This window comes from Hypanus sabinus, chromosome 1 (assembly GCF_030144855.1).
Source record: "Hypanus sabinus isolate sHypSab1 chromosome 1, sHypSab1.hap1, whole genome shotgun sequence".
NCBI classification, from domain to species: domain Eukaryota; kingdom Metazoa; phylum Chordata; class Chondrichthyes; order Myliobatiformes; family Dasyatidae; genus Hypanus; species Hypanus sabinus.
Genome location: NC_082706.1, coordinates 210,012,811 through 210,039,746, shown reverse-complemented (window position 1 = coordinate 210,039,746; position 26,936 = coordinate 210,012,811). Strand labels below are relative to the sequence as shown.

At 42.5% G+C, this 26,936-nt stretch overlaps 1 protein-coding gene across 1 annotated transcript in view; it reads left to right on the top strand.

Annotated features, from left to right (window-relative positions):
* The window catches only part of nagpa (N-acetylglucosamine-1-phosphodiester alpha-N-acetylglucosaminidase), an 81,878-nt gene extending 59,301 nt beyond the window's left edge, over positions 1 to 22,577 (top strand). The window contains exons 8-11 of the mRNA XM_059985120.1: positions 389 to 517; positions 14,315 to 14,446; positions 18,988 to 19,069; positions 20,001 to 22,577. Coding sequence (XP_059841103.1) covers positions 389 to 517; positions 14,315 to 14,446; positions 18,988 to 19,069; positions 20,001 to 20,241 — 584 coding nt within the window. The 3' untranslated portion in view covers positions 20,242 to 22,577. The remainder of the gene's footprint in view (positions 1 to 388; positions 518 to 14,314; positions 14,447 to 18,987; positions 19,070 to 20,000) is intronic.
* Positions 22,578 to 26,936: the final 4,359 nt, after the last annotated feature.

Here is a 26,936-nt window from a genome sequence, read left to right as displayed (position 1 = left end):
TTACAATATAATAATAAATTATGTAAATGCAAACAATGTTTTAGCAGGAATTGAGAAAGAAACAAGCAAAAATTGCAAAGGGAGTGGAGAGGTGTTCAGTTGAGTGTGTGTTGCTTCTGGCAGCAACGGAGGGAGCATGCCCACACTTACCCTAACCCCCTAACCCTTGTGTCTTTGGAATGTGGGGGGGGGGAGGGGTGGTGGGAATGAACTGGAATACCTGGAGGAAACCCACATGGTCACATGGAGAACGTACAAACTCATTACTGAGAATGGGGGAACGGAACCCTGTTTGTTAGTGCTGTATAAGATTGGGCTAATCGTTATATTATCAAGCCTCTCATCATTGTCAAAGATATCATCACCTTTTCTCATTTCTCTTGAACAGTGTGTCACCTTGGCTTCTATGGGGATGGCTGTAGGCAAGAATGTCACTGCAGAAATAATGGGACTTGTGATGCTGTTCACGGTGTCTGTAAGTGTCTGCCAGGCTACCACGGAGAGTTCTGTGAACAAGGTGAGTGTACTCAGTCGTAAATAACACTCTTTCTCTGTGAGATACCGTATGCAGGAGATTTCTTTTCACCTTTGTCTCTAATTATCAATATTGTAACTCGCTGCTTATTCCTCATAACCACAAGATTCTGCCAATGCTGGAAATACAGAATAACACACACAAAATACTGGTCACTAACAAGAGGAAATCTGCAGATGCTGGAAATCCAAGCAAGACACACAAAATGCTGGAGGAATTCAGCAGGCCAGTCAGCATCTATGGAAAAGAGTAAAAGTCGGGCTGAAACCCTTCTTCGGGACTGGAGGAAAGAAGATCAGGAGTCAGTCATCTAGTCCTGATGAAGGGTTTTGGTCCAATCATTGACAGTATTTTCCATAGATGCTGTCTGGCCTGCTGAGTTCCTCCAGCATTTTGTGCATGTTGCATGGTGTGAAATTCATGGAAAAGAATTTCTGGGTGAGACCCTTCATCGGGACTGGAAAGGAAGGGGGAGGAGTATAAGCAGTTTCTGCATGTTGGTCATCCCTCATTCCACAACTAATAAATCTAAAGTTTGAAATTTAAATTAAACTTATTATCAAAGTAAATATATGTCACCATATGCTGCCCTGAAATTTATTTTCTTGCGGGTGTTTGTAGTAAATACAAAGAAAATAGAATCAATCTGCGTCGCTGTTCAATTCTTCAAGAAAGATGACACAACCGTGGCTAACAAGAATCAGTATCAGGTTTATTATCATCAGCATGTGACGTGAAATTTGTTGACTTAGCAGCAGCAGTTCAATGCAATACATAATCTAGCAGAGAGAGATAATAATAAATAAAATAAAACAATAATAAATAAACAAGCAAATCAATTACATATATTGATTAGATTTTTTTTAAAGTGCAGAACAGAAATACTGTATATTAAAAAAAGTGAGGGAGAGTCCAAAGCTTCAAAGTCCATTTAGGAATCGCATGGCAGAGGGGAAGAAGCTGTTTCTGAATCACTGGGTGTGTGTCTTCAGGCTTCTGTATCTCCTGCCTGATGGTAACAGTGGAGAAAAGGGCATGCCCTGGGTGCTGGAGGTCCTTAATAATGGACACTGCCTTTCTGACACACTGCTCCCTAAAGATGTTTTGGGTACTTTGTAGTCTAGTGCTCAAGATAGAGCTGACTAAATTTACAACCTTCTGTAGCTTCTTTTGGTCCTGTGCAGTAGCCCCTCCATACCAGACAGTGATGCAGCCTGTCAGAATGCTCTCCACAGTACAACTATAGAAGTTTTTGGGTGTATATTTGTTGACATGCCAAATCTCGTCAAACTCCTAATAAAGTATATTGGTTGTCTTGCCTTCTTTATAACTACATCAATATGTTGGGACCAGGTTAGACCCTCAGATCTTGACACCCATGAACTTGAAACGGCTCACTCTCTCCACTTCTGATCCCTCTATGAGGATTGGTTTGTGTTCCTTCATCTTACCCTTCCTGAAGTCTACAATCAGCTCTTCCATCTTACTGATGATGAGTGCCAGGTTGTTGCTGTGGCACCACTCCACTAGTTGGCATATCTCACTCCTGTACGCCCTCTCGTCACCACCTGAGATTCTACCAACAATGGTTGTATAGTTAGCAAATTTGTAGATGGTATTTGAGCTATACATAGCCACACAGTCAAATGCATACAGAGAGTAGACCAGTCACCCCTGAGGTGCGCCAGTGTTGATCGTCAGTGAGGAGGATGTTATCACCAATCCGCACAGACTGTGGTCTTCCAGTTAAGAAGTTGATAATCCAATTGCAGAGGGAGGTACTGCGACTTCTCAATCAGGATTGTGGGATTGATGGTATTAAATGCTGAGCTATAGTTGATGAACAGCATCCTGATGTAGGTATCAAAGCCAACATAAAAGGCAAAGAGGGGGCATATAATAGAGCAAAGGTTAGTGGGAAGTTGGAGGATTGGGAAGCTTTTAAAAACTGACAGAAGGCAACTTATAAAAGTCATTAAGAAGGTAAAGGTGGAATATGAATGTAAGCTAAGTAATAGTGTTAAAGAGGATACCAAAGATTTCTTCGGATATATAAAAGAGAGGCCAGAGTGAATCTTGGACTGCTTGAAAATAGTGCTGGAGGGATAGTAAAGGGGATGACAAAATGATGGAAAAACTGAAGACGTATTTTTCCTCAGCCACTAGCAGTTTGGTGGAAGTTCCAGGTGTTACCATAACCAGAGGGAAGGTTCTTGAGAAATCAGAAGGTATGAAGGTAGGCACAATAAGCCACCCAGACCAGTTGGTGTACACCCCAGAGTTCTGAAAGAGGAGGCTGAAAATATGACAGCATTAATAATGATTTTTGAAAATTCACTGGATTCTGGAATAGTTCTGGAAGACTGGAAAATTGCAAATGTCACTACATTCTTCAAGAAGGGAGAGAGGCAGAAGAAAGGAAACTATAGGCCAGTTAGTCTGACCTCAGTGATTGGTAAGGTATTGGAATTAATTATCAAAGATGAAGTCTCAAGGTATTTGGAGGCACATAATAAAATAGGCAGTAGATGGTGTGGTTTCCTCAAGGGAAAATCTTGCGTGACAAATCTGTTGGAATTCTTTGAGGAAGTAACAAGCAGGTACACAAAGGAGAATTGGTTGATGTTGCGTACTTGGATTTTCAGAAGGCCTTTTACAAGGTGCCAAACATGAGACTGCTTAACAAGCTACGTGCCCATGGTATTACAGGAAAGATTCTAGCAAGGATAAAGCAGTGGCTGATTGGCAGAAGGGAAAGGGAGACTTTTCTGGTTGGCTGCCAGTGACTAGTGGTGTTCACAGAGGTCTGTGTTGGGACAGATTCTTTTTATGTTATTTCAATGATTTGGATGATGGAATTGATTGCTTTGTTGCAACGTTTGCAGATATGAAGGTAGGTGGAGGGGCAGGTAGTTTTGAGGAAGTAGAGAGGCTGCAGAAGGACATAGACAGATTAGGAGAATGGGCAAAGAGATGAGTGTTAGAATACAGTGTCAGCAAGTGTATGGTCGTGCACTTTAGAAGAAATGAAAGGGTTGACTATTTTCTAAATGGAGAGAAAATACAAAAAAAAACTGAGGCGCAAAAAGACTTGGGAGTCCTTGTGCCAGATTCCCTGAAGGTTAATTTGCAGGTTGAGTCTCTGATGAGAAAGGCAATGTTAGCCTTCATTTCGAGACAACTAGAATATAAAACCAAGGATGTATTTTTGAAACTTTGTAAAACTCTGAGGCCTCACTTTGTGTATTTTGAGCAGGTTTGGGCACCTTATCTTAAAAAGGACGTGCTGAAACTGGAGAGATTCAAAGGAGGCCCATGAAAATGTTTCCAGGATTGAACAGCTTGTCAGATGAGTGTTTGATGGCTCTGAGGATGTCGCCAGGGTTCGGAAGAATGAGGGGTGACCTCATTGAAACCTGTCGAATGGTGAAAGGCCTTGTAAGAGTGGATGGAGAGAGGAAGTTTCCTATGGTGGATGAGTCACAGCCTCAGAATAGAGGAACGTCCTTTTAGAATGGAGATGAGGAGGAATTTCTTTAGCCAGAGAGTGGTGAATCTGTGGAATTCTTTGCCATAGGCAGATGTGGAGGCCAAGCTTTTATGTATATTTAATGCAGAGGTTGATAGATTCTTAATTGGTCAGAGCATGAAGGGATACAGAGAGAAGGCAGGAGATTGGAGCTGAGAGGAAATTGGATCAGTCATGTTGAAATGACTGAACAGCCAAAAGACCCAAACACTAACCACAGCCACCACTTACTCTTGTTCACATTGCACCCGAATGTGGATCTCAGATCAGCCTCTACAGCCATTTGAGGGCCACCAGTGGACAACTCCTTCAGAGAAACACCTAATGAGGAAATATTTCTTCAGTGTCTCATCACACTTGGCCAGGCTGATCACACTGCTATTTCTTTTATACATTTTCTTGAAAAGAAGTTCAGGTTCCCTGCATTTGCTTATGATACTGGTCACCCCACTATAGGAAGGATGTTGAGGCTTTGGAGAAGGTGTAGAAAACATTTACCAGAATGCTGCCTGGTTTACAGGGCATGTGCTATTAGAGGCTGAATAAACATGAGTTGTTTTCTCTGGCGCGTTGGAGACTGAGGGGAGATCTGCTAGAGGTGTACAAGATAATGAGAGGAGTAGATGGAGTGGACAGAGAGTATCTGTTTCCCAGGGTTGAAATGTCTAACACCAGAGGGCGTGCATTGAATGTGAGAGTGGGTAGGTTCAAAGGGAAATGTGAAGTTAAATTTTTTACTCAAGACAGTGGTAGATGCCTGGAAACCAGCTGCCTGCTATGGTGATAGAGGCTTTAAAGAGATATTTGGATAGGCACACGGTTGTAAGGAAGATGGAGGGATCTGGACATGGTGTAGGTAGGAGGGAATAGGGTTTGGGTGTTTCTGATTTGCTTTTCAGCTGGTTCAACACAACATTGTGGGCTGAATGGCCTGTTCCTGTGCTGTACTGTTCTACATTCTAAAATTTCACTTTTGAAAGCCTCCCACTTACCATAAAACCATAAGATAGACAGATAGATCCTTTATTGATCCCAAAGTAAATTACAGTGTCACAGTAGCATTACGTTCATAGATCGACAGTTATGCTGGAAAGTTTAGAATATGACCTAAAATGTGTTCCGATCTTCAAAAAACTAGATAAAGAGAAACCAATTAAATAACACAAAAACATTATACTTTTTCATTTATCTATTGAGAAAAATAATCCAATCTTTCATGTATTTGTTGGAAAAAGTACATGAACCTTTGCTTTCAATAACTGGTGTGACCCCTTGTACAGCAATAACTTCAACCAAACGTTTCTGATAACTGTGCAGAACTGATCTACATCGGCTTGGAGGAATCTTTGGCATTCTTCCTTACAAAACTGCATCAAATCTGGGATGTCGATTGACTTCCTTGCATGAACTGCTTGTGTCAGGTCCTTACATTTCTATAGGTCAGAACTTTGGCTCGGTCATTCCAAAACGTGAAATAGATTCTGCTTTAACCATTCTTTGGTAGATTGGCTTGTGTGGTCGGCGTTGCTGATTGCTGCATGTCCCACTTTCCCTTGAGCTTCAGCTCATGGACGGATTCCCTGACATTTTCCTGTGGAATTTGCTGGTACAATTCAGAATTCATTGTTCCATCAATGACGGCAAGCTGTCCTGGTCCTGAGGGAGCAAAACAGGCCATGACACTGCCACCACCTGATGGAATGAGGTTCTTATGCTGGAATGCAGTGTTTGCTTTCCACCAGACATAACGCTTCTCATTTAAGCCATTCATCCATCCACAGAATATTTTTCCAATAGCCTTCTAGCTTATCCATATGGTCTTTAGCAAACTTTAGATGGGTAGCAATGTTCTTTTCGGAGAATAGTGTCGTTCTCCTTGCTATCCTGCTGAGCACACCATTGTTGTTGAGTGTTTGCCTGATGGTAAACTCATGAACACTGACATCAGCCAACGTGAGAGAGGCCTGTAGCTCAGATGTTTCCCTGGTGTTCTTCATGACCTCCTAGAATATTACACGCCTTGCTCTTGGAGAGATTTCTGTTGGTCGACCACTCCTGGGGAGAGTAACAATGGTGTAAAATTTCCTCCATTTGTACACCATCTGCCTGACTGGATTGGTGGAGCCCAAGCTCTTTATAAATGCTTTTGTATCCTTTTCCAGCTCTGAGGTCCTCAGAAATCTCGTTTGATCAAGACATGGCGCACTTCCAAAATCTGTGTGGTGAAGATGAGATTTTGATGTGAAACCCAGTTTCATGTTCTTTAAATAGGGCAGGTTCCTCCCACACTCACACCTGATTATCATCCCATTGATTGAAACACCTGACTCTAATTTCCCCTTTAAATGAACAGATAATCCTGGATATTCACATACTTTTTCAAACAAATATGTGTAATATTGTATTGTTTTTCTCAATAAATAAATAAATAGTATTTTCTGTCCTTCTGAAGGGTCTCTGCCTGAAACGTCGACTGTACTTTCTTCCAGAGATGCTGCCTGGCCTGCTGAGTGTGTGTTACTCCTCTATTCTGAGGCTGTGTCCTCTGGTCTTAGATTCCCCCGCCAAAGGAAACATCCTCTCCACATCCACTCTATCCAACATCTGCAGATTTTCTCTTATAATGTTTTTATGTTATTTATTTGATTGGGTTCTCATTATCTCGTTTGAGGGGTTCTGTAAAGATCTGATCACATTTTAGGTCATGTTTATGCAGAAATGGAAAAAAATTCTGAATTGTTCACAAACTTTCTAGCACCACTGTACAATATTAGAAGAGAAGTAAGAAAAATAAATAAAATAAGTTATCTTAAACAGTCTTACAGGAGGTCTTACATTTCCCCAGCTTTAGGTTGACTCGGAACAGAGCCTGAGGGCCGAGGGGAAGAATTACTTCATACGAGGGGTGATTGATAAGTTCGTGGTCTAAGGTAGAAGGAAATGAGTTCAAACTTTCTGCATAATCACTCAAAGAATTGAACTGCACATGTATGTAACAAGAGCTGTATAAGTCATCTCCTTCTACCTTAGGCCACAAACTTATCAATCATCCCTCATAGAGCTCTCCAGAGCAGGGCAGTTGTCAGTCTTTTCTTGAAAGTGCTCCTCTGTTCAGATGAAGTGCATGCAGATCGTGAGAAACATTGTCCAGAATTGCCAGGATTTTCTCTAGGGACCTTTGCTCTACCACCCGTGTTGATGCCATTGCCCCAGCACACCACCATGTAGAAGATTGTACTGGTGACAGAAGACTGGTGGAACATTTGTAGTAGAGGCCTGCATAGTCCAAAGGACTCCCAGTTTGCTCAGGAAGTAGAGGCGACACTGGCCTCTATTATTTTGGACAAAGGAGCAGAATTAGGCCATATAGCCCATCAAGTTTGCTCTGCTATTTCATCACGGCTAATCCAGTTTTCCTTTCAGCCTCAGTCTGCTGCATTCTCCCCGTATCCTTTCCTGCCCTGACCAGTCAAGAATCTATCAACCTGTACCTTAAATATACATAAAGACTTGGCCTCCACAGCTACCTGTGGCAAAAAAAATCCACAGATTCATCACTCTCTGCTAAAGAAATTCCTCCTCATCTCTGTTGTAAAAGAATGCCCCCTATTCGGAGGCTGTGTCCTCTGGTCTTAGACTCTCCCACCATAGGAAGCATCCTCTCCACATCCCCTCTATCAAGGCCTTTCACTATTTGATAGGTTTCATTGTGGTCACCCCTCATTCTTCTGAAGTCTAGTGAATACAGGGCCAGAGCCATCAGACACTCTTCATATTGAATCCCAGAATCATTTCCATGAACCTCTTTTGACCCCTTCCAGTTTCACCACATCCTTTTGAAGATGAGGGGCCCAAACCTGCTCACAATACTCGGTGAGGCTTCACCAGTCCTTTCTAAAGTTTCAGTATTACAACCTTGCTTTTATATTCTAATCCTCTTGAAATGAATGCTAACATTCCATTTGTCTTCCTTATCAGAGACTCAACTTGCAAATGAACTTTTAGGGAATCCTGCAGAAGGGAGTACTCCTGTGCTATCACCTGAACAATGAGGACTCCTGTTTGAGTACTACTGGGGGGGGGGGGGGGGGAGGACATCCTACCTGGGGGAAGCGGGCGTGGCCGTGCCTCTGGCACAGAGTCTGCCCTGCGGCTCAGAAGTGTAGGGAAAGGAAGAGGATGGCAGCAGTGTTAGGGGACTCTGCAGTTAGGGGGTGAGACAGGTGATTCTGTGGACGCAGGAGAGAAACTCGATTGGTAGTTTGCCTCCCAGGTGCCAGGGTCCAGGATGTTTAAGATCATGTCCAAGATATATCTTGCAGTGGGAGGGAGAACAGCCAGAGGTCGTGGTACATATTGGTACCAATGACATAGTTAAGAAAAGGGAGGAGGTCCTGAAAACAGACTACAGGGAGTTAAGGAAGTTGAGAAGCAGGACTGTAAAGGTAGTAATCTCAGGATTACTGCCTGTGCCATGTGACAGTGAGAAGAGGAATAGAATGAGGTGGAGGATAAATGCGTGGCTGAGGGATTGGAGCAGGGGCAGGATTCAGATTTCTGGATCATTGGGACCTCTTCTGGGGCAGGTGTACCTGTACAAAAAGGACGGCTTGCACTTGAATCCCAGGGGGACCAATATCCTGGCAGGGAGGTTTGCTAAGGCTACTGGGGAGAGTTTAAACTAGAATTGTTGGGGGGTGGGAACCAAACTAAAGAGACTGGGGAAGAGGCTGTAGGCTCACAAATAGAGAAAGCTTGGAGACAGTGTGTGAAGGAGGATAGACAGGTGATAGAGAAGAGACGTGCTCAAACTGATGGTTTGAGATGTGTCTCTTTTAACGCAATGAGTCTTATGAACAAAGCGGATGAGCTTACAGTGTGGATCAGTACCTGGAACTATGATGTGGTAGCCATTACAGAGACTTGGATGGCTCAGGGACAGGAATGGTTGCTTCAAGTGCCAGGTTTTAGCTGTTTCAGAAAGGACATTGAGGGAGGCAAAAGAGGTGGGGGTGTGGCACGGTTGATCAGAGATAGTGTCACTGCTGTAGAAAAGGTGGACATCATGAAAGGATTGTCTACAGAGTTTCTGTGGGTGGAGGTTAGGAACAGGAAGGGGTCAATAACTCTACTGGGTGTTTTTTATAGGCCGCCCAATAGTAACAGGGATATTGAGAAGCAGATAGGGAAACAGATCCTGGAAGGTGTGATAATAACAGAGTTGTCATGATGGGAGATTTTAATTTCCCAAATATCGATTGGCATCTCCCTAGAGCAAGGGGTTTAGATGGGGTGGAGTTTGTTAGGTGTGTTCAGGAATGTTTCCTGACCCAGTATGTAGATAAGCCTACAAGAGGAGAGGCTGCACTTGATTTGGTATTGGGAAATGAACCTGGTCAGGTGTCAGATCTCTCAGTGGGAGAGCATTTTGGAGATAGTGATCATAATTCTATCTTCTTTACCATAGCATTGGAGAGAGATAAGAACGGACAAGTTAGAAAAGCGTTTAATTGGAGTAAGAAGAATTATGAGGCTATCAGGCAGGAACTTGGAAACTTAAATTGGATACAGACGTTCTCAGGGAAAAGTGCGGAAGAAATGTGGCAAGTGTTCAGGGAATATATTGGAGAAAAGGGAATTATGAAGCTACCAGGAAGGAACTTGGAAGCTTAAAATGGGAACAGATGTTCTCAGGGAAAGGTACGGAAGAAATGTGGCAAATGTTCAGGGATACTTGCATGGAGTTCTGTATAGTACGTTCCAATGAGACGGGGAAGTTATGGGAGGGTACAGGAACCATGGTGTACAAACGCTGTAGTAAATCTAGTCAAGAAAAGCTTACAAAAGGTACAGAGAGCTAGGTAATGTTAGAGATCTAGAAGATTATAAGGCTGCTAGGAAGGAGCTTAAGAAGGAAATTAGGAGAGCCAGAAGGGGCCATGAGAAGGCCGTGGCGAGCAGGAATAAGGAAAATCCCAAGGTATTCTACAAGTATGTGAAGAGCAAGAGGATAAGACGTGAAAGAATAGGACCTATCGAGTGTGACAGTGGGGAAGTATGTATGGAACTGGAGGAAATAGCGGTGGTACTTAATGAGAACTTTACTTTGGTATTCACTATGGAAAAGGATCTTGGTGATTGTAGTGATGACTTGCAGTGGACTGAAAAGCTTGAGCATGTAGATATTAAGAAAGAGGATGTGCTGGAGCTTTTGGAAAGCATCAAGTTGGATAAGTCACCGGGACCGGGTGGGATATACCCCAGGCTACTGTGGGAGGTGAGGGAGAAGATTACTGAGCCTCTGGCAACGATCTTTGCATCATCAATGGGGACGGGAGAGGTTCCGGAGGATTGGAGGGTTGCGGATGTTGTTCCCTTATTCAAGAAAAGGAGTAGAGATAGCCCAGGAAATTATAGACCAGTGAGTCTTTCTTCAGTGGTTGGTAAGTAGATGGAGAAGATCCTGAGAGGCAGGATTTATGAACGTTTGGAGAGGCATAATATGACAGCATGGCTTTGTCAAGGGCAGGTCGTGCCTTACGACCCTGACTGAATTTTTTGAGGATGTGACTAAACACATTGATGAAGGAAGAGCAGTAGATGTAGTGTATATGGATTTCAGCAAGGCATTTGATATGGTACCCAATGCAAGGCTTATTGAGAAAGTAAGGAGGCATGGGATCCAAGGGGACATTGCTTTGTGGATATAGAACTGGCCTGCCCACAGAAGGCAAAGAGTGGTTGTAGATGGGTCATATTATGCATTGTGGTTGGTGACTGGTGGTGTGCCTCAGGGATCTGTTCTGGGACCCTTGCTCTTCATGATTTTTATAAATGTCCTGGGTGAGGAAGTGAAGGGATGGGTTAGTAAGATTGCTGATGACAAAAGGGGTGTTGTGGATAGTGTGGAGGGCTGTCAGAGGTTACAGCAAGACATTGATAGGATGCAAAACTGGACTGAGAAGTGGCAGATGGAGTTCAACCCAGATAAGTGTGAAGTGGTTCATTTTGATAGGTCAGATATGATGGCAGAATATAGTATTAATGGTAAGACTTTTGGCAGTGTGGAGGATCAGAGGGATCTTGGGGTCCGAGTCCATAGGACGCTCAAAGCAGCTGTGCAAGTTGACTCAGTGGTTAAGAAGGCGTACGGTGTATTGGCCTTCATCAACCGTGGGATTGAATTTAGGAGCCGAGAGATAATGTTGCAGCTATATAGGACCCTAGTCAGACCCCACTTGGAGTACTGTGCTCAGTTTTGGTCGCCTCACTACAGGAAGGATGTGGAAACCATAGAAAGGGTGCAGAGGAGATTTACAAGGATGTTGCCTGGATTGGGGAGCATGCCTTATGAAAACAGGCTGAGTGAACTCGGCCTTTTCTCCTTGGAGCAACAGAGGATGAGAAGTGACCTGATAGAGGTGTATAAGATGAGAGGCATTGGTTGTGTGAATAATCAGAGGCTTTTTCCCAGGGCTGAGTGGCTGCCCCAAGAGAGCGCAGGTTTAAGGTGCTGGGGAGTAGGTACAGAGGAGATGTCAGGGCTAAGTTTTTTAAATCATAGTGGTGAGTGTGTGGAATGGGCTGCCGGCAACAGTGGTGGAGGCGGATACGATAGGGTCTTTTAAGAGATTTTTGGATACGTAGATGGAGCTTAGAAAAATAGAGGGCTGTGGGTAACCCTAGTAATTTCTAAGGTAAAGACATGTTTGGCACAACCCTGTGGGCTAAAGGGCCTGTATTGTGTAGGTTTTCTATGTATCTATGGCTCCCAAGTCCCTTTGCACCTCAGTTTTTTTTGTATTTTCTCTGTATTTAGAAAATGGTCAACCCTTTCATTTCTTTGCTCATTCTCCCAATCTGTCTATGCTTCTGTGGTCTCTCTACTTCCTCTATACTACCTGTCTCGCCACCTATCCTCATTTGATTTGCAAATTTTGCAACAAAGCCATCAATTCTGTCATCCAAATCATTGACATAACTTAGAGAATTGGTCCCAGAATCCAGAAACCGTTCCAGAATCTAATGGTTCTTGAAAGATCATAACTAATGCCTCCACAATCTCTTCAGCCGCCTCTTACCAATTGCACCAGAAAATGGCCTGTCCCAATCCATGTTGCCAGATCCTGTGAGATATCTTTAAAGTTGGCCTCTCTCCAATCTAGAATCTCAACCCGTGGACCAGTTCTATCTTATTCCATATTCACTTTGATGCAGAGTTCCTTTGCACAAACTTTTGTCACCTGCCCTCTCTCATTCCCTAATAGCACATCAAGCAATGCAGACTCATTGGGACTTCTGTGTAATGATTAAGGAAACTTCCCCGAACACATTTGACAAAACTCTATCCCATCTATTCCTTAGGGGCTTAAGGGATGAGCCCAGGTGATGGGCTGAAGGGCCTATCTCTATTGTATACAGCTGTAATCACTCTCTTATTCCTTTATCTGACAGCTCAAATGTAAACACTGAAGCTTGTCAAATTGTTTGTAAATGTTCTACCAGTCTGACCTGTTGGAGTGGCCATGGAATCTGATGATAATCTGAGAACCATGTCCAAGGAATGTAGAAAGCAATTTCAGTAACACTTTACATCCTAATATTGTAAACTATTTCCAGTATGATATCTGCAGGTTTTTGTCTTCTTTTGCAGATTGGTTATCCGTCAATATTTGCATTTAGGTCACAGCCTGAAAGCTGATCATTCCCCTCCATAAATGATGACTGTCCGATCTGCTGAGTTCTTCCAGCATTTTGTATGTGTTGCTGTGGATTTCCAGTGTAACCAGAATCTATTTCATAAGTTCTATTGTATTGGTTTATTTTTCTGTAAATGCCTGTGAGAAAGTGAATCTCAAATTAGTATGAAGTTGAAAGTAAATTTACATCACCATATATGACCCTGAGATTCATTTTCTTGTGGGCATTCACAGTAAATCTATATAGAATAATAGCTATATAAGGGGACATATCAGTACGTCGATAATAAATTTACTTTAAACTTTTATTTCATATCAGTTGAAAGAAAATCTACTGTAATGTGCCAAAGATTTGTTAATATTTTCATTCTCAGTTAATTTCCTGCCTGATTCCAACAAACAGTCACGTCCAAGGTAATGTCTTATGAAGATAAGTTGAGTGAACTAGGGGTTTTTTCTGTGGTGAAAATATTGGAGTATAAAAGTTGCATTGTTTGCTGTGTAACCAAAACTATGTAGTCAGCTTTGAGTTTGCTATTTGCTATGCATGTATCCAATTTAATAGGAAAATGAAATCTTAAGAATGTAGAAGATAATGGTGTGTTAATGAGAGGTAGCTAAGAGATGTAGATTAGAACATGATTAAGTCAATGGGTAGAAACAATAGTGGCGGATGTACTTGTGATAACCAACTGTAGACCGATTGGATATGCTAATGCAACTAAATCAGGAGATTGCTATAAAAAGTGCTATGTACAAGGATCGGTGGGCAATCGGCAACTAGCTCAATGACTGTCTCAGCTTTGATTTGCAAATTAAAGTTTAACCCTTCTTGAAGAATCTTCTGCGTCTCCTGGTCGTTTGTGGGGCACGAGAAACCACGACAAGAAGAGGATCAGAGATGACTTGATCGAGGTGTATGAGATGATAGGCACAGATCAAGTGGGCAGACAGAGACTTTATCCCAGGGCACAAATGGCCAATTTTAAGGACATTGAAAGAATGTATCGGGAGGATGCCAGAGCTAGGTTTTTACTAGGAGTAGAGGCAGATACATTAGGGACATTTAAGCCACTCTTAGATAGGCACATGGGTGATAGGGAAGTGGAGGGCTTTGTGGGAGAGAAGGGTTAGGTTGATCTCGGAGTAGATTAAAAGGTCAGCACAATATGATTGGCAGAAGGGCCTGTACTGTGCTTAGTGTTTTGTGTTCTAATTACACACGTGTGGGTGTGTGGAGCAGCCTGCCAGGGTTGGTAGAGACAAATACATTAGGGACATTTAAGAAACTCTTGGATAAGTACATAGATGATAGAGAAATGGAAGGGGTAGATTAGTAGGAAGGAAGGGGTAGATTAATCGTAGAGTAGGTTAAAAGGTTAGCATAGCTCCTGGGCCAAAGAGCCAATGCTGTGCTGTAATTTTCTATGTTTTCATTATTACAATAGTAAACTTTACTAACAGGTAATTTTCAGTATAGAGAAGTGGGAAAATGATTTTGTAAGTAAATACTTTGACATAATCTAAACTATTCTGTTTTGTTTCTTGCAGAATGCCCCCGAGGGTGGTACGGACTAAATTGCCAGCAGTCCTGCCACTGCCCAAGTATGTGCCCCTGCCATCCAGTGACTGGTAGCTGTAATGCCACCCATGATTCTGACTTCAGTGACGACTTGTACAGAGGTAGTCCATACAGTGTTACTCCGATCAGCATTGCTGTAGTGTATCACCAGAACATTTGTCCCTTAACTGATCCTGCTGTTGTTTGGATTTAGATAACCTTCGCAAAGACAATTTGCTTTCATTTAAATAATGTTTGCAAAGCCACATTTTTAATATCCTATTTTGCATTATCTAGAGGCAGTATCAGTGATCCGACAACGGGTTTAGATAGGAGGTTCTGTCGTGTTAGCTCAGTAATAAAGAGGGTGTGATGCACATAGCGTGCAGGAAATTGTGGAGGTATTAATAATGATCACTAGATTCTGGAATGGTTCTGGACAACTGGGAAATTATAAATGTCACTCCAATCTTTAAGAAGGGAAGGGAATCAGAAGCAAGGAAATTAAAAGCCAGTTAGCCTCACTTCAGGTTGGGAAGATGTTGGTGTCGATCGTTAAGGATGTGATTTCAGAATTCTTGGAGGCTCATGATAAAATAGGCCATAGTCAGAGCAACACACGCAAAATGCTGGAGGAACTCAGCAGGCCAGGCAGCATCTATGGGAAAGAGTACAGTCGACGTTTCATCCCAAAAAGTCAACAGTACTCTTGCATAGATGCTTCCTGACCTGCTGAGTTCCTCCAGCATTTTGTGTGTGTTGCTCTGAATTTCCAGCATCTGCAGATTTTCTTTTGTATGTGTTTAGACCGTAGTCAGCATGGTTTCCTGAAGGGGAAGTCTTGCCTGGTCGATCTGTCGGAGTTCTTTGATTCTCCTTTCTCTATCCTGTTTGTTGTTTCCTCAGTGGGTGTTGTTTTCAGAAGACTTTTGACAAGGTGCTGCATGTGAGGCAAGAAAGGTTCTGGCAGTTGGTTGGTGTGCCACAGGGGTCTGTGTTGGGACCAATTCTTTTGACGCTATATGTCAAAGCAGCCAGTGAGAGGACAGGAAAATTTCTAATTGGGGAAGGACAAATTATGAGGCTATAAGGCTAGAACTTGCAGGTGTGAATTGGGTTGATGTTTTTGCAGGGAAATGTACTATGGACATGTGGTCAGTGTTTAGGGATCTCTTGCAGGATGTTAGGGGTAAATTTGTCCCAGTGAGGAAGATGAAGAATGGTAGGGTGAAGGAACCATGGGTGACAAGTGAGGTGAAAGAAGGCAGCATACATGAGGTTTAGGAAGCAAGGATCAGATGGGTCTATTGAGGAATATAGGGTAGCAAGAAAGGAGCTTAAGAAGGGGCTGAGAAGAGCAAGAAGGGGGCATGAGAAGGCCTTGGGGAGTAGGGTAAAGGAAAACCCCAAGGCGTTCTTCAATTATGTGAAGAACAAAAGGATGACAGGAGTGAAGGTAGGACCGATTAGAGATAAAAGTGGGAAGATGTGCCTGGAGACTGTGGAAGTGAGTGAGGTCCTCAATGAATACTTCTCTTCGGTATTCACCACTGAGAGGGAACTTGATGACAGTAAGGACAATGAGTGAGGTTGATGTTCTGGAGCATGTTGATATTAAGGGAGAGGAGGTGTTGGAGATGTTAAAATACATTAGGACAGATAAGTCCCTGGGGCCTGACGGAATATTCCCCAGGCTGCTCCACGAGGCAAGGTAAGAGATTGCTGAGCCTCTGGCTAGGATCTTTATGTCCTCGTTGTCCACAGGAATGGTACCGGAGGATTGGAAGGAGGTGAAAGTTGTCCCCTTGTTCAAAAAAGGTAGTAGGGATGGTCCGGGTAATTATAGACCAGTGAGCCTTACGTCTGTGGTGGGAAAGCTATTGGAAAAGATTCTTCGAGATAGGATCTATGGGCATTTAGAGAATCATGGTCTGATCAGGAACAGTCAGCATGGCTTTGTGAAGGGCAGATCATGCCTAACAAGTCTGATAGAGTTCTTTGTGAAGGGCAGATCGTATCTAACAAGCCTGAGGAGGTGACCAGGCATATAGATGAGGGTAGTGCAGTGGATGTGATCTACATGGATTTTGTAAGGCATTTGACAAGGTTCCACATGGTAGGCTTATTTAGAAAGTCAGAAGGCATGGGATCCAGGGAAGTTTGGCCAGGTGGATTCAGAATTGGTTTGCCTGCAGAAGGCAGAGGGTTGTGGTGGAGGGAGTACATTCAGATTGGAGGGTTGTGACTAGTGGTGTCCCACAAGGATCAGTTCTGGGACCTCTACTTTTCGTGATTTTTATTAACGACCTGGATATGGGGGTAGAAGGGAGGGTTGGCAAATTTGCAGACGACACAAAGGTTGGTGGTGTTGTGGATGGTGTTGGGGATTGTCAAAAATTGCAGAGAGACATTGATAGGATGCAGAAGTGGGCTGAGAAGTGGCAGATGGAGTTCAACCCAGAGAAGTGTGAAGTGGTACACTTTGGAAGGACAAACTCCAAGGCAGAGTACAAAGTAAATGGCAGGATACTTGGTAGTGTGGAGGAGCAGAGGGATCTGGGGTTACATGTCCACAGATCCCTATAAGTTGCCTCACAGGTAGATAGGGTAGTTAGGAAAGCTTACGGAATGTTAGCTTTCATAAGTTGAGGAATAGAGTTTAAGAGTCGTGGGGTAATGATGCAGCTCTATAAAACTCTGGTTGGGCCACACTTGGAGTACTGTGTCCAGTTCTGGTCGCCTCACTATAGGAAGGATGTGGAAGCATTGGAAAGGGTACAGAGGAGATTTACCAGGATGCTGCCTGGTTTAGAGAGTGTGCATTATGATCAGAGATTAAGGGAGCTAGGCCTTTACTCTCTGGAGAGAAGGAGGATGAGAGGAGACATGATAGAGGTATAGAAGATATTAAGAGGAATAGACAGAGTGGACAGCCAGTGCCTCTTCCCCAGGGCACCACTGCTCAGTACAAGAGGACATGGCTTTAAGGTAAGGGGAGGGAAGTTCAAGGGGGATATTAGAGGAAGGTTTTTCACTCAGAGAGTGGTTGGTGTGTCAAATGCATTGCCTGAGTCAGTGGTGGAGGCAGATACACTAGTGAAATTTAAGACTACTAGACAGGTATATGGAGGGTCAGCACAACATTGTGGGCCGAAGGGCCTGTATTGTGCTGTACTATTCTATATTCTATGATTTAGATGATGTAATTGATGGCGTTTTTGCAAAGTTTGCAGACGATATGAAGATGGGTGGAGGGGCAGGGAGTTTTAAGGAAGTAAAGAGGCCGCAGAAGGACAGACAGATTGCGAGAATGGGCAGACGGAATACAGTTTAGTTAAGTGTGTGTTCATGCACTTTGGTAGAAGGAATAAAGACGTAGATTATTTTCTAAATGGGGAGAAAATTGAGCAATCCAAAGTGCAAAGAGACTTGGGATTCCATAAAAGTTAACTTGCAGGTTGAGTCTGTGGTGAGGAAGGCAAATGCAATATTAGCATTCATTTTGAGAGGACTAAAATATAAAAGCAAGGATGTAATGCTGAGGCTTTCTAAGACACTAGTCAGACACACTTTAATTGGTGTGAAGAGTTTTGCACACCTTATCTAAGAAAGGATGTGCTGGATTTTGAGAGCTGGCTTTGGAAAGGGTCCAGTGAAGGTTGATGAGAATGATTACAGGAATGAAAGGGTTAACATATGAGGAGCTGTTGGTGATTCTGGACCTGTATTCGCTGGAATTTAGAAGAATGAGGGGGAGCTCATTGAAACCTATCAAATATTGGAGGACCTAGATAAAGTGGACATGGAGAAGATGTTTCTGATGGAATAGGAGTCTAGAACCAGAAAGATGTTGCTTTGGAACAGAGATGAGGAGGAATTTCTTTATCCAGAGGGTGATGAATCTGTGGAATTTGTTGCCACAGACAGCTGTGAAGACCAGGTCATTGAGTATATTTAATATGGAAGTTGATAGGTTCTTGATTAATCAGGGCATCAAAGGTTACAGAGAGAAGGCAGGAGATGGTGTTGTTAAGAGATAATGAATCAACCGTGATGGAATGACAGAACAAACTCGATGGACCAAAGTACTTAATTCTGCTCCTATACAATGCGAAGGATTGTAGCATCGAAGCAGAGAGCTGCTGGTGTCCTGCTCCCTTGTTTCAGCTCAATTTCTCTCTCTCTCGGAGTGAGAGAGAGAGAGTGAGAGAGAGACACAGTCGGAGATACTGAAGTGTTGGAATGGATTGTAGATTTTGATGTACTCTAGATGAAAGTCTCTTTGGGGCCTTTGCTGTTGCTTGCAGTGTGTCAGTGCTGTTGCTGGAGTAAGTGGGGAGGGAGAGTCAGGGTTTTTGCTGCTGCTTATGCGGGGGAGGCTTTGGGGTTCTGATGATTCTGACATTCATTCTTTGGTGTTTTTTCTATTTGGAGGATGTCTACAGAGAGTAAGAATTTCAGGTGGTTTATTATAGATTATCTGGTATTGAATTGAACCATTGGTGACATATTTCAGTTTCTTAAAATATCCAACAGAACTTTACAATAGTGAATATATTTCATCTGAATGTGTGGAAGCATTTGCAGTGTTTTGTGTCTATGATTTGGACCCTTTGAAAAACCAGCCTAAATATTCAAGTTATCTTTTTCCTGTATGTTACAGTGCATCAGTGTCTAGCTTCACAGTCGTCTAAACTCTGGAAATACCAACATGGCTTTGAAGAAGATTCACATTTATTCAAAGGGTTTGTATAAGTCATTTTTCTGTCTATGTGCAATTGTTGATTGACATTTACCATAACTTCATGTATCTCACCACATTAATACATTCATTGTCTTTTTAACTCTCAATATTCTCATCTTTTTAAGTGGGTGAAGTGTGTAGTTTTGAAGTTGGATCAATTCCTCCCTTAGTTCAGGAGTTCCCAGCCTGGGACCCATGGAACCCCTGGTTAATGGTATCTGAGGCCTTCACAGAATCTGCTGCTTAGACACCACACTTACCCAAGTCCAAAATTTAAATACTGTCCACTTGACCAGGTCTTTCAACCTCTGGCTAAAGAAATTCCTCATCTCTGTTCTAAATGGAAAAATTGAATTTCTTTAGCCTGAGGGTAGTGAACCTGTGGAATTCTTTGCCACAGACAGTTGTGGAGGCCGAGTTATTGGGTGTAGTTAAAGTGGAGGTTGATGGATTCTTGGTTAGTTAGGGTGTTAAAGATTCTGGAGAAAATGCAGGAGAATGGGGCTGAGAGGCATAATAAATCAGCCATGATTGGGCAGGCTCAATGGGTCAAATGACTCAATTCTGCTACTATGAATGCCATGTTCTTACTGCAGAGTGAGTGAGTCATCGTTAAACTATAGGGAAATCATGAGCTACTTAGATCAAATGTAGCAGCAGAGATGAGCTCAAGAGTTGAAATGGTCCTCTTTGTAATGAAAACTGTAACAGATGAGCAGGGGTTCCCGTCCTGGGGTCCACAGACCCCTCGGTTAACGGTAGGGGTCACATAGCATAAGAATAGTTTTGTCCTTTGCTGTTTGAAAACACATCTGAAAGATTGGTTTGAAAATTTTGCATTTTAAAATTGCTTGTTCTGCTTTACAATATAGAAATAATAACGAACAAAGTATAGTAATGGAAACCATGTTGTCTCTTTCTATCTCGAATAGGAAAACTTGGCTGATTGTATCAATCACCCTTTTCGTCTTGCTGTTACTGAGTGTAGCAGGAAATCTTTTCCTGGTTTGCCAAAGAAATGTTTGCTCTGGATTCCATGACAAGTATTCGTATCAAAGACTAAAGGACTCTAATGGATTAACTTGTGCCGAGATTCCAGAAATTATCCCATTAAAACAGAGTGATACATCCTATGAGGAGGACAACAGGATTTCAGAAAATATAAATTTTTAACAACTTTTGCACAACCATGACAATGGTTTTTGCTGCCTTGTTGTACTTCTTGCCAAAGCGGCTGAACTTTTTATTGAAACTTGGGAGAAGTTGAAGAGTTTCTTCTAGATTGCACCTTCTGTCAATGGTCGTCTGGACATCTGCCCTCAGGAAATATAGCACTGTGAATGCAAAGTGTACCGCTGTGTAAGTGTAATGAAGTTTACATAGCTGAGAATATATTAATTCACATGCAGTGAAACCCACTTGTGCAAAATTTTCAAGATGTTCATGCATCATATTGTCTTATTGAAGTATTGTTATTTGTGCTTACATCTACACTCAATGGCCATTTTGATAGGTGTGGAACACAGAGTGATCTTCTGTTACTGTAGCCTGTCCACTTCAAGGTTCAACGTGTTGTGTATCCAGAGATGCTCTTCTCCGTGGTTATTTGAGTTACAGTCACCTTCCTGTCAGCTTGAACCAGTCTGACCACTCTCCTCTGACCTCTCCCGTTAACGAGGTGTTTTCACCCACAGAACCAGTCTGGCCATTCTCCTCTGACCTCTCCCATTAACAAGGTGATTTCCCCCACAGAACCAGTCTGTCCATTCTCCTCCGACCTCTCTCATTAACGAGGTGTTTTCACCCACAGAACCAGTCTGGCCATTCTCCTCTGACCTCTCTCATTAACAAGGTGTTTTCACCCACAGAACCAGTCTGGTCATTCTCCTCTGACCTCTCCCATTAACAAGGTGTTTTCACCCACAGAACCAGTCTGGTCATTCTCCTCCGACCTCTCTCATTAACAAGGTGTTTTCACCCACAGAACCAGTCTGTCCATTCTCCTCTGACCTCTCTCATTAACAAGGTGTTTTCCCCCACAGAACCAGTCTGGCCATTCTCCTCTGACCTCTCTCATCAACAAGGTGATTTCCCCCACAGAACCAGTCTGGCCATTCTCCTCCGACCTCTCTCATTAACGAGGTGTTTTCACCCACAGAACCAGTCTGGCCATTCTCCTCCGACCTCTCTCATTAACAAGGTGTTTTCCCCCACAGAACCAGTCTGTCCATTCTCCTCCGACCTCTCTTGTTAACGAGGTGATTTCACCCACAGAACCAGTCTGGCCATTCTCCTCCGACCTCTCTCATTAAGAAGGCATTTTCACCCACAGAACTGCATCTTGGTTTTGTTTTCGCACCATCCTCTGTAAACCCAAGAACAGGGGCTCCTAGTCTGTTGTTCATAGTTACTGGTAGGAGTCCATGGCATGAAAAGGATTGGGACCCCTGCTCTAGAGGCTGTCGTGTGTGAAGTTCCCAGGAGATCAGCAGTTTCTGAGATACTAAAATCTCCCTATCTGGCATCAAGAATCACTCCACGGTCAAAGCAACTTGGATCACATCTCTTCCCCATTCTGTTGTTTGGTCTGAACCTCTTGACCATGTCTGCATGCTTTTATGTATTGAGTTGCTGCCACACGGTTGGCAGGTTAGTTATTTCCATTAACGAGAAGCTGTACAGGTGTACCTAATAAAATGGCTACTGAGTGTATACCTCAGCACCACCCCCACCACCTAATCTTCCAAAGTCACAAGTACAAATACCGTGGTTGTGGTCTTCTGGAAGGTTAAGGGGTGAAATTTGCAGGGTATTAAGGGGAACGAATGGGCTTGATAGGGAAATGTCAAGTTAGTTGGGAAGTGTTGGCGCGTAGCCTAGTGAATAGTAATCTGAAGGTCACTGGTTCGAGACTCAGCTGAGGCAGCATGATTGTGTCCTTGAGCAAGGCACCTAACAACACATTGCTCTGCGACGTCACCGGTGCCAAGCTGCTTGGGTCCTGGTGCCCTTCCCTTGGACAACATCGGTGGCGTGGAGAGGGGAAGGCTTGCAGCTTGGGCAACTGTGGGTCTCCCATACAACCCTGCCCAGGCCTGCGCCCTGGAAACCTTCCAAGGGGCAAATCCATGGTCTCATGAGACTAACAGATGCCTACTACTATTACTACTAGTTGGGAAGCCTGTCCCTAAAAGGTAGAGCCAGTTTGGTATTGAATGTAGTTATGAATATTTGGTACGTGCAAAGATTTGTTGAAATATATTATTTCTTCCTCAAACTAACCTTCATGCTCAGTGAGCTATTAATTTTAAGTTTGAGATGTAAATATGCTTTATTAACCAAATATACTTTATTTTGTAACACGTTCCTGCTCAATTTCCAATTGGCCAACAAGGAAAGCACGAAAAGGCAGGAAGCATTGATTAGACTGATAGGATGATCCTGATAAGAACACAAGAGATTCTGCAGATTCAGGATATCCAGAGGCGCGCGCGCACACACACACACACACACACGAACTTAGCAAGTCAGGCAGCATCTGTGAAAGGAAATGAATAGTTGATGTTTCAAGCCGAGAGTCTTCATCAAACTGAAGCATCGACTATTTATTCCCCTTCACAGATGCTGCCTGACTTGCTGAGTTCCTTCAGCACTTTGTGTGAGAGTGTGTGTGTGTGTTGCTCAAGATTTCCAGCACCTAAATCTGTTACGGATCGATGATGCACATACACAGGTTAGTAGTAGAAGAATTTTACACTGAAATTTGATGTAAACTCTACATTTTTGAAAATTTTAGCTGTTCAGCTATCTCTGCACTTGGTGCATCTTTGAAATGTGTTGGCATGATCCCGAGAGAAGTAAATGGACAATAAGTAAAATGGGGACAAATTGCTGGATTAACATAGTTACATTCTGCACTTGTCCTGTCACCATGTTTTTTTTAACTTAAAAAGGAAGTATTTGTATGCATCTTGGATTGCACAGTAATTTTAAGTGTAAGGGAAAATTATGTGTTTTTATTTTTGTATTAAATGGCACAAAAATGCAAAGGTTTAACCACTAAAGAAGGTTTCACGACATCTTCCCTACTTTCTTCTTAAAATAAGACCATAAGATGAAGGAACACAATTAGAGCACACTCAACCCATCAAGTCTGCTCTGCCATTCCATCATGATCGATTTATTACAAGGGTTCCCATCCTTTTTAATGCCAAGGACCCCGACCATTAACCAAATGGTCCGTGGGCCCCAGGTTGGGAATTTCAGATTTATTATTTGTTCTCCCTCTCAACCCATTCTCCTGACTACTCTTTGTAACCTTTTGATGCTCTGACTAATTAAGAACCGCCATTTTAAATATACCCCATAACTTTGCCTCCGCAGCTGTCTGTGCCAATGAATTCCACATATTCACCACCCTCTGGCTAAAGAAATTCCTCCTTATCTCTGTTCTAAATGAGTGTCCCTCTATTCTGAGGCTGTGCTCTCTGGTTCTAGACCCCCACTATTGGAAACATCCTCTCCACACCCGCACTACTCAAACCTTTCAAAATATGTATTAATAACTTTTAAAGTGTCTGATTTTTAAATGTGAATGAATGCAGCCTTACTTTTTCCAAGTTTGAGGCAACTAAAATTTAGGAACTGTGGTCTAAGCAAGGACTCCACAGGCTGTAGATTTGAAAATGGTAAAAAAGCCAGTTCCCATTGACACACTCGATGTGTTTTGTATATGTGGGGCAAGATTCAACTTGTAAACAAAGTATTCTTGGGCCAGCCAATGCGAAAATGTGCAATAGATTAGATTTGCTGCCATGATCTGTTTTGCAATTGAATGTAATTTTAAGCATATTACATAACTAAGGAAATTTTAATGTGTCAATAGGTACACTTAATGTCAGAGAAATGTGAACAATATACATCCTGAAATTCTTTTTCTTCGCAACCATCCACGAAAACAGAGCAGTGCCCCAAAGAATGAATGACAGTTAAATGATAGAACCCCAAAGCCCACCCCAGCTCCCCCACCCATGAATAAGCAGCAGTAAAGAAATGACCACTCACCCCCACCAGCGAAAAAGCATCGGCACTCCCCCAACTGAGCACTCAAGCGCGCAGCAAAGCATCAGTATAGACACAGATTTACAGTACCCCAAACATTGCTCGTTCACCCAGTAATTTGACATACCACAGGCTCTCTCTCTCCCTAATAAGGGAAAAAGAGGTGTCCCCAATGTTTTATCCACAGACAGATAACAACTCTCCTTTTTGTCAGGATAATTACCAAAACCACATCAGTACAGTCATAAAATGGACAAGTTGTGAGACCATGTCTTGTTAAAATATCCAGGGAAATTTAAACCCAAGCAATTAAAGAAATCCAGAATTAGAGCTGGTCTTGATAATGTGAAACTACTGACTTGTCTTAGAAACCTGTCTGGTTGAATAACACCTACAAACTGCTAGAGGAACCTGGGTCAGACAGCAACCATAGAGAATAGGCGGTCGATGTTTTGGGCCAAGATATAGACTGTCTAATCCTCTCCATAGACGTTGCCTGTCCTGCAGAGTTCATCCAGCATTTTTCATACGTTACTCTGGATTTCCAGCATCTGCAGAACTTTTTGTGTTAGAGAGTCATAGAGCATTACAGCACAGAGACAGACCATTTGACCTATCTGGGACTTCATCAGCTCTTGGTTAACAATATCGGCCCACAATGTTGACTGTTTATTCATTTCCGTGGATGCTACCTGACCTGCTGAGTTCCTCCAGCATTTTGTGTATGTTGCTGAGATTCTCTGGATTTCCAGCAGTTGCAGAATCTCTAGAGTTTCTGATTGACTAATGTCCTTTAGGGAATGTGATCTGCCAAGCCTAATTTAATCTGGCCATCATGTGACTCCAGGCTCACTGAACTGATTGGATAACTGCTTCCTCAATTTGATCTGATTGGGAGCGAATATAAATTGTTGGCATTTCGAGTGATTTTTCTCATCTGTAGGCAAATAGATGTTAATGTTATCAGGAACATCACTGCCAGTGCTGTCTCCTTGCTGTTCCCATCGGGAAGAAGCTTCAGCACCCACATCACCAGGTTCAGGAACAGTTATTACACCTCAACATCAGACTGCTGGGATAACTTCACTCAGCCCGAGACTGAGCTTACTCCCACAACCTGTGGACTCACTTTCAAGGAGTCTTCTCAGTATTTATTCCTTATTTATTACTTTTATTTGTACAGTTTGTTTATTTTGCACATTGGTTACCCATCCTGCTGGGTGTGATCATTCATTAATTCTATTGAGATTTTTGGATTTATTGTGAATGCCTGCAAGAAAATGAATCTCGGGGTTGTATATGGTGACATATATGTACTTTGATAATAAATTTACTTTGAATTTACATAGATGACACAATCAGCTATCGGTGTGATGACAGTTAGACTGACAGTTCAGATCTTTCTGTTCTAACAAGGATTTTGTCAAAGTTCCAAGTCTAAAAAATTTATCATCAAAGTTCATAAATGTCACCTTATACAATGCTGAGATTCATTTTCCTGTGGCCTTTCACAGTAAACTCAAGGAAACAACAGGAAAAAACATGCAAAACAATTATTATAAGCAAGATCAAGAAGATGAGCTGAAGAGTCCATAGGTTGTGGAAACAGTTCAGTGATTGGGGAAAATGAAGTGAAGTGAAGTTATCCCCTGATGGTTGAGGGGACCTGAGGCTCCTGTTCCTTCCTATGCCAGCATTCTGTGTAGATGTACTCAAAGGTGGGCTGGGCTTTATCTGTGATAGACTGGGCTATATCCACAACTCTTTGTATGACTTTCCATTTAAGGACATTGGTGTTTCTGTACCAGCTCCTGATGCAACCACTCACATCTGTAGAAGTTTTAGATGCCATGCTGAATCTTTACAAACTTCTTAGAAAGTGGAGACACTGCACGAGGTAATCATGGACTATTTCACCTTTATTTTGATTTCAGCGATACCCTGGGAATTTCGAATGAGACAGAATGATTGAGCATTTAGCTTCAGAGGTGTTTGTCTCCAATGTGAATGCACATAGTTTATGCTGGGGTGTGGCATGAACTGGTCATGGGAATATATCCCTGACCTTGCAGAGCGGTGGATGCGACAATCAACCAGATCAAAGTTCTGTACTTAACCTTTGTAGCTTTCTCACCTGAATTCTCCTCAGGAGCAGTATGGTGCACACCAGCGCTGCTACTAACTAGAATTGAGTTTCCTGACAAAAATGCCAAAGTGACAATGCACATTGTCTGGAAAATATTCTTTTATTTCTGATATTACAAAGAGAGAAATTGTTCAGGCAATAACTATTCCATTTTCTTTGTTGTCTCTGAATGTGGTCTATCAAAATATAAGTCACACTTTAAAATTATGTACTGATGAAGGGCTTTGGACCAAAACATTGTTAATTTCTCTCCATAGATGCTGCCTGACCTTCTCAATTCCTCCAGCATTTTGTGCGTGTTACTCTGGATTTCCTGCATCTGCAGAATCTCTTATGTTTATTATTGCATGTCATAAAGATGGTGATAATAAACCTGAGGAACTCACAAAATGCCAGAGGAACTCAGCAGGTCAGGCAACGTAACTATTAACAATGTTTTGGGCTGAGACCCTTCATAAGGTTGTTTATTGTCACCAAACAATTTACACTAGAGCCTACAATCATCACAGCGATATTTGATTCTGCGCTTCGCGCTCCCTGAAGTACAAATCAAAGTAATTATAATAAAAATGTAAATTATAAATAGTAATTATACAATAGAAAAGGGAAAGTAAGGTAGTGCAAGTCAGGTCCGGATATTTGGAAGGTACGGCCCAGATCC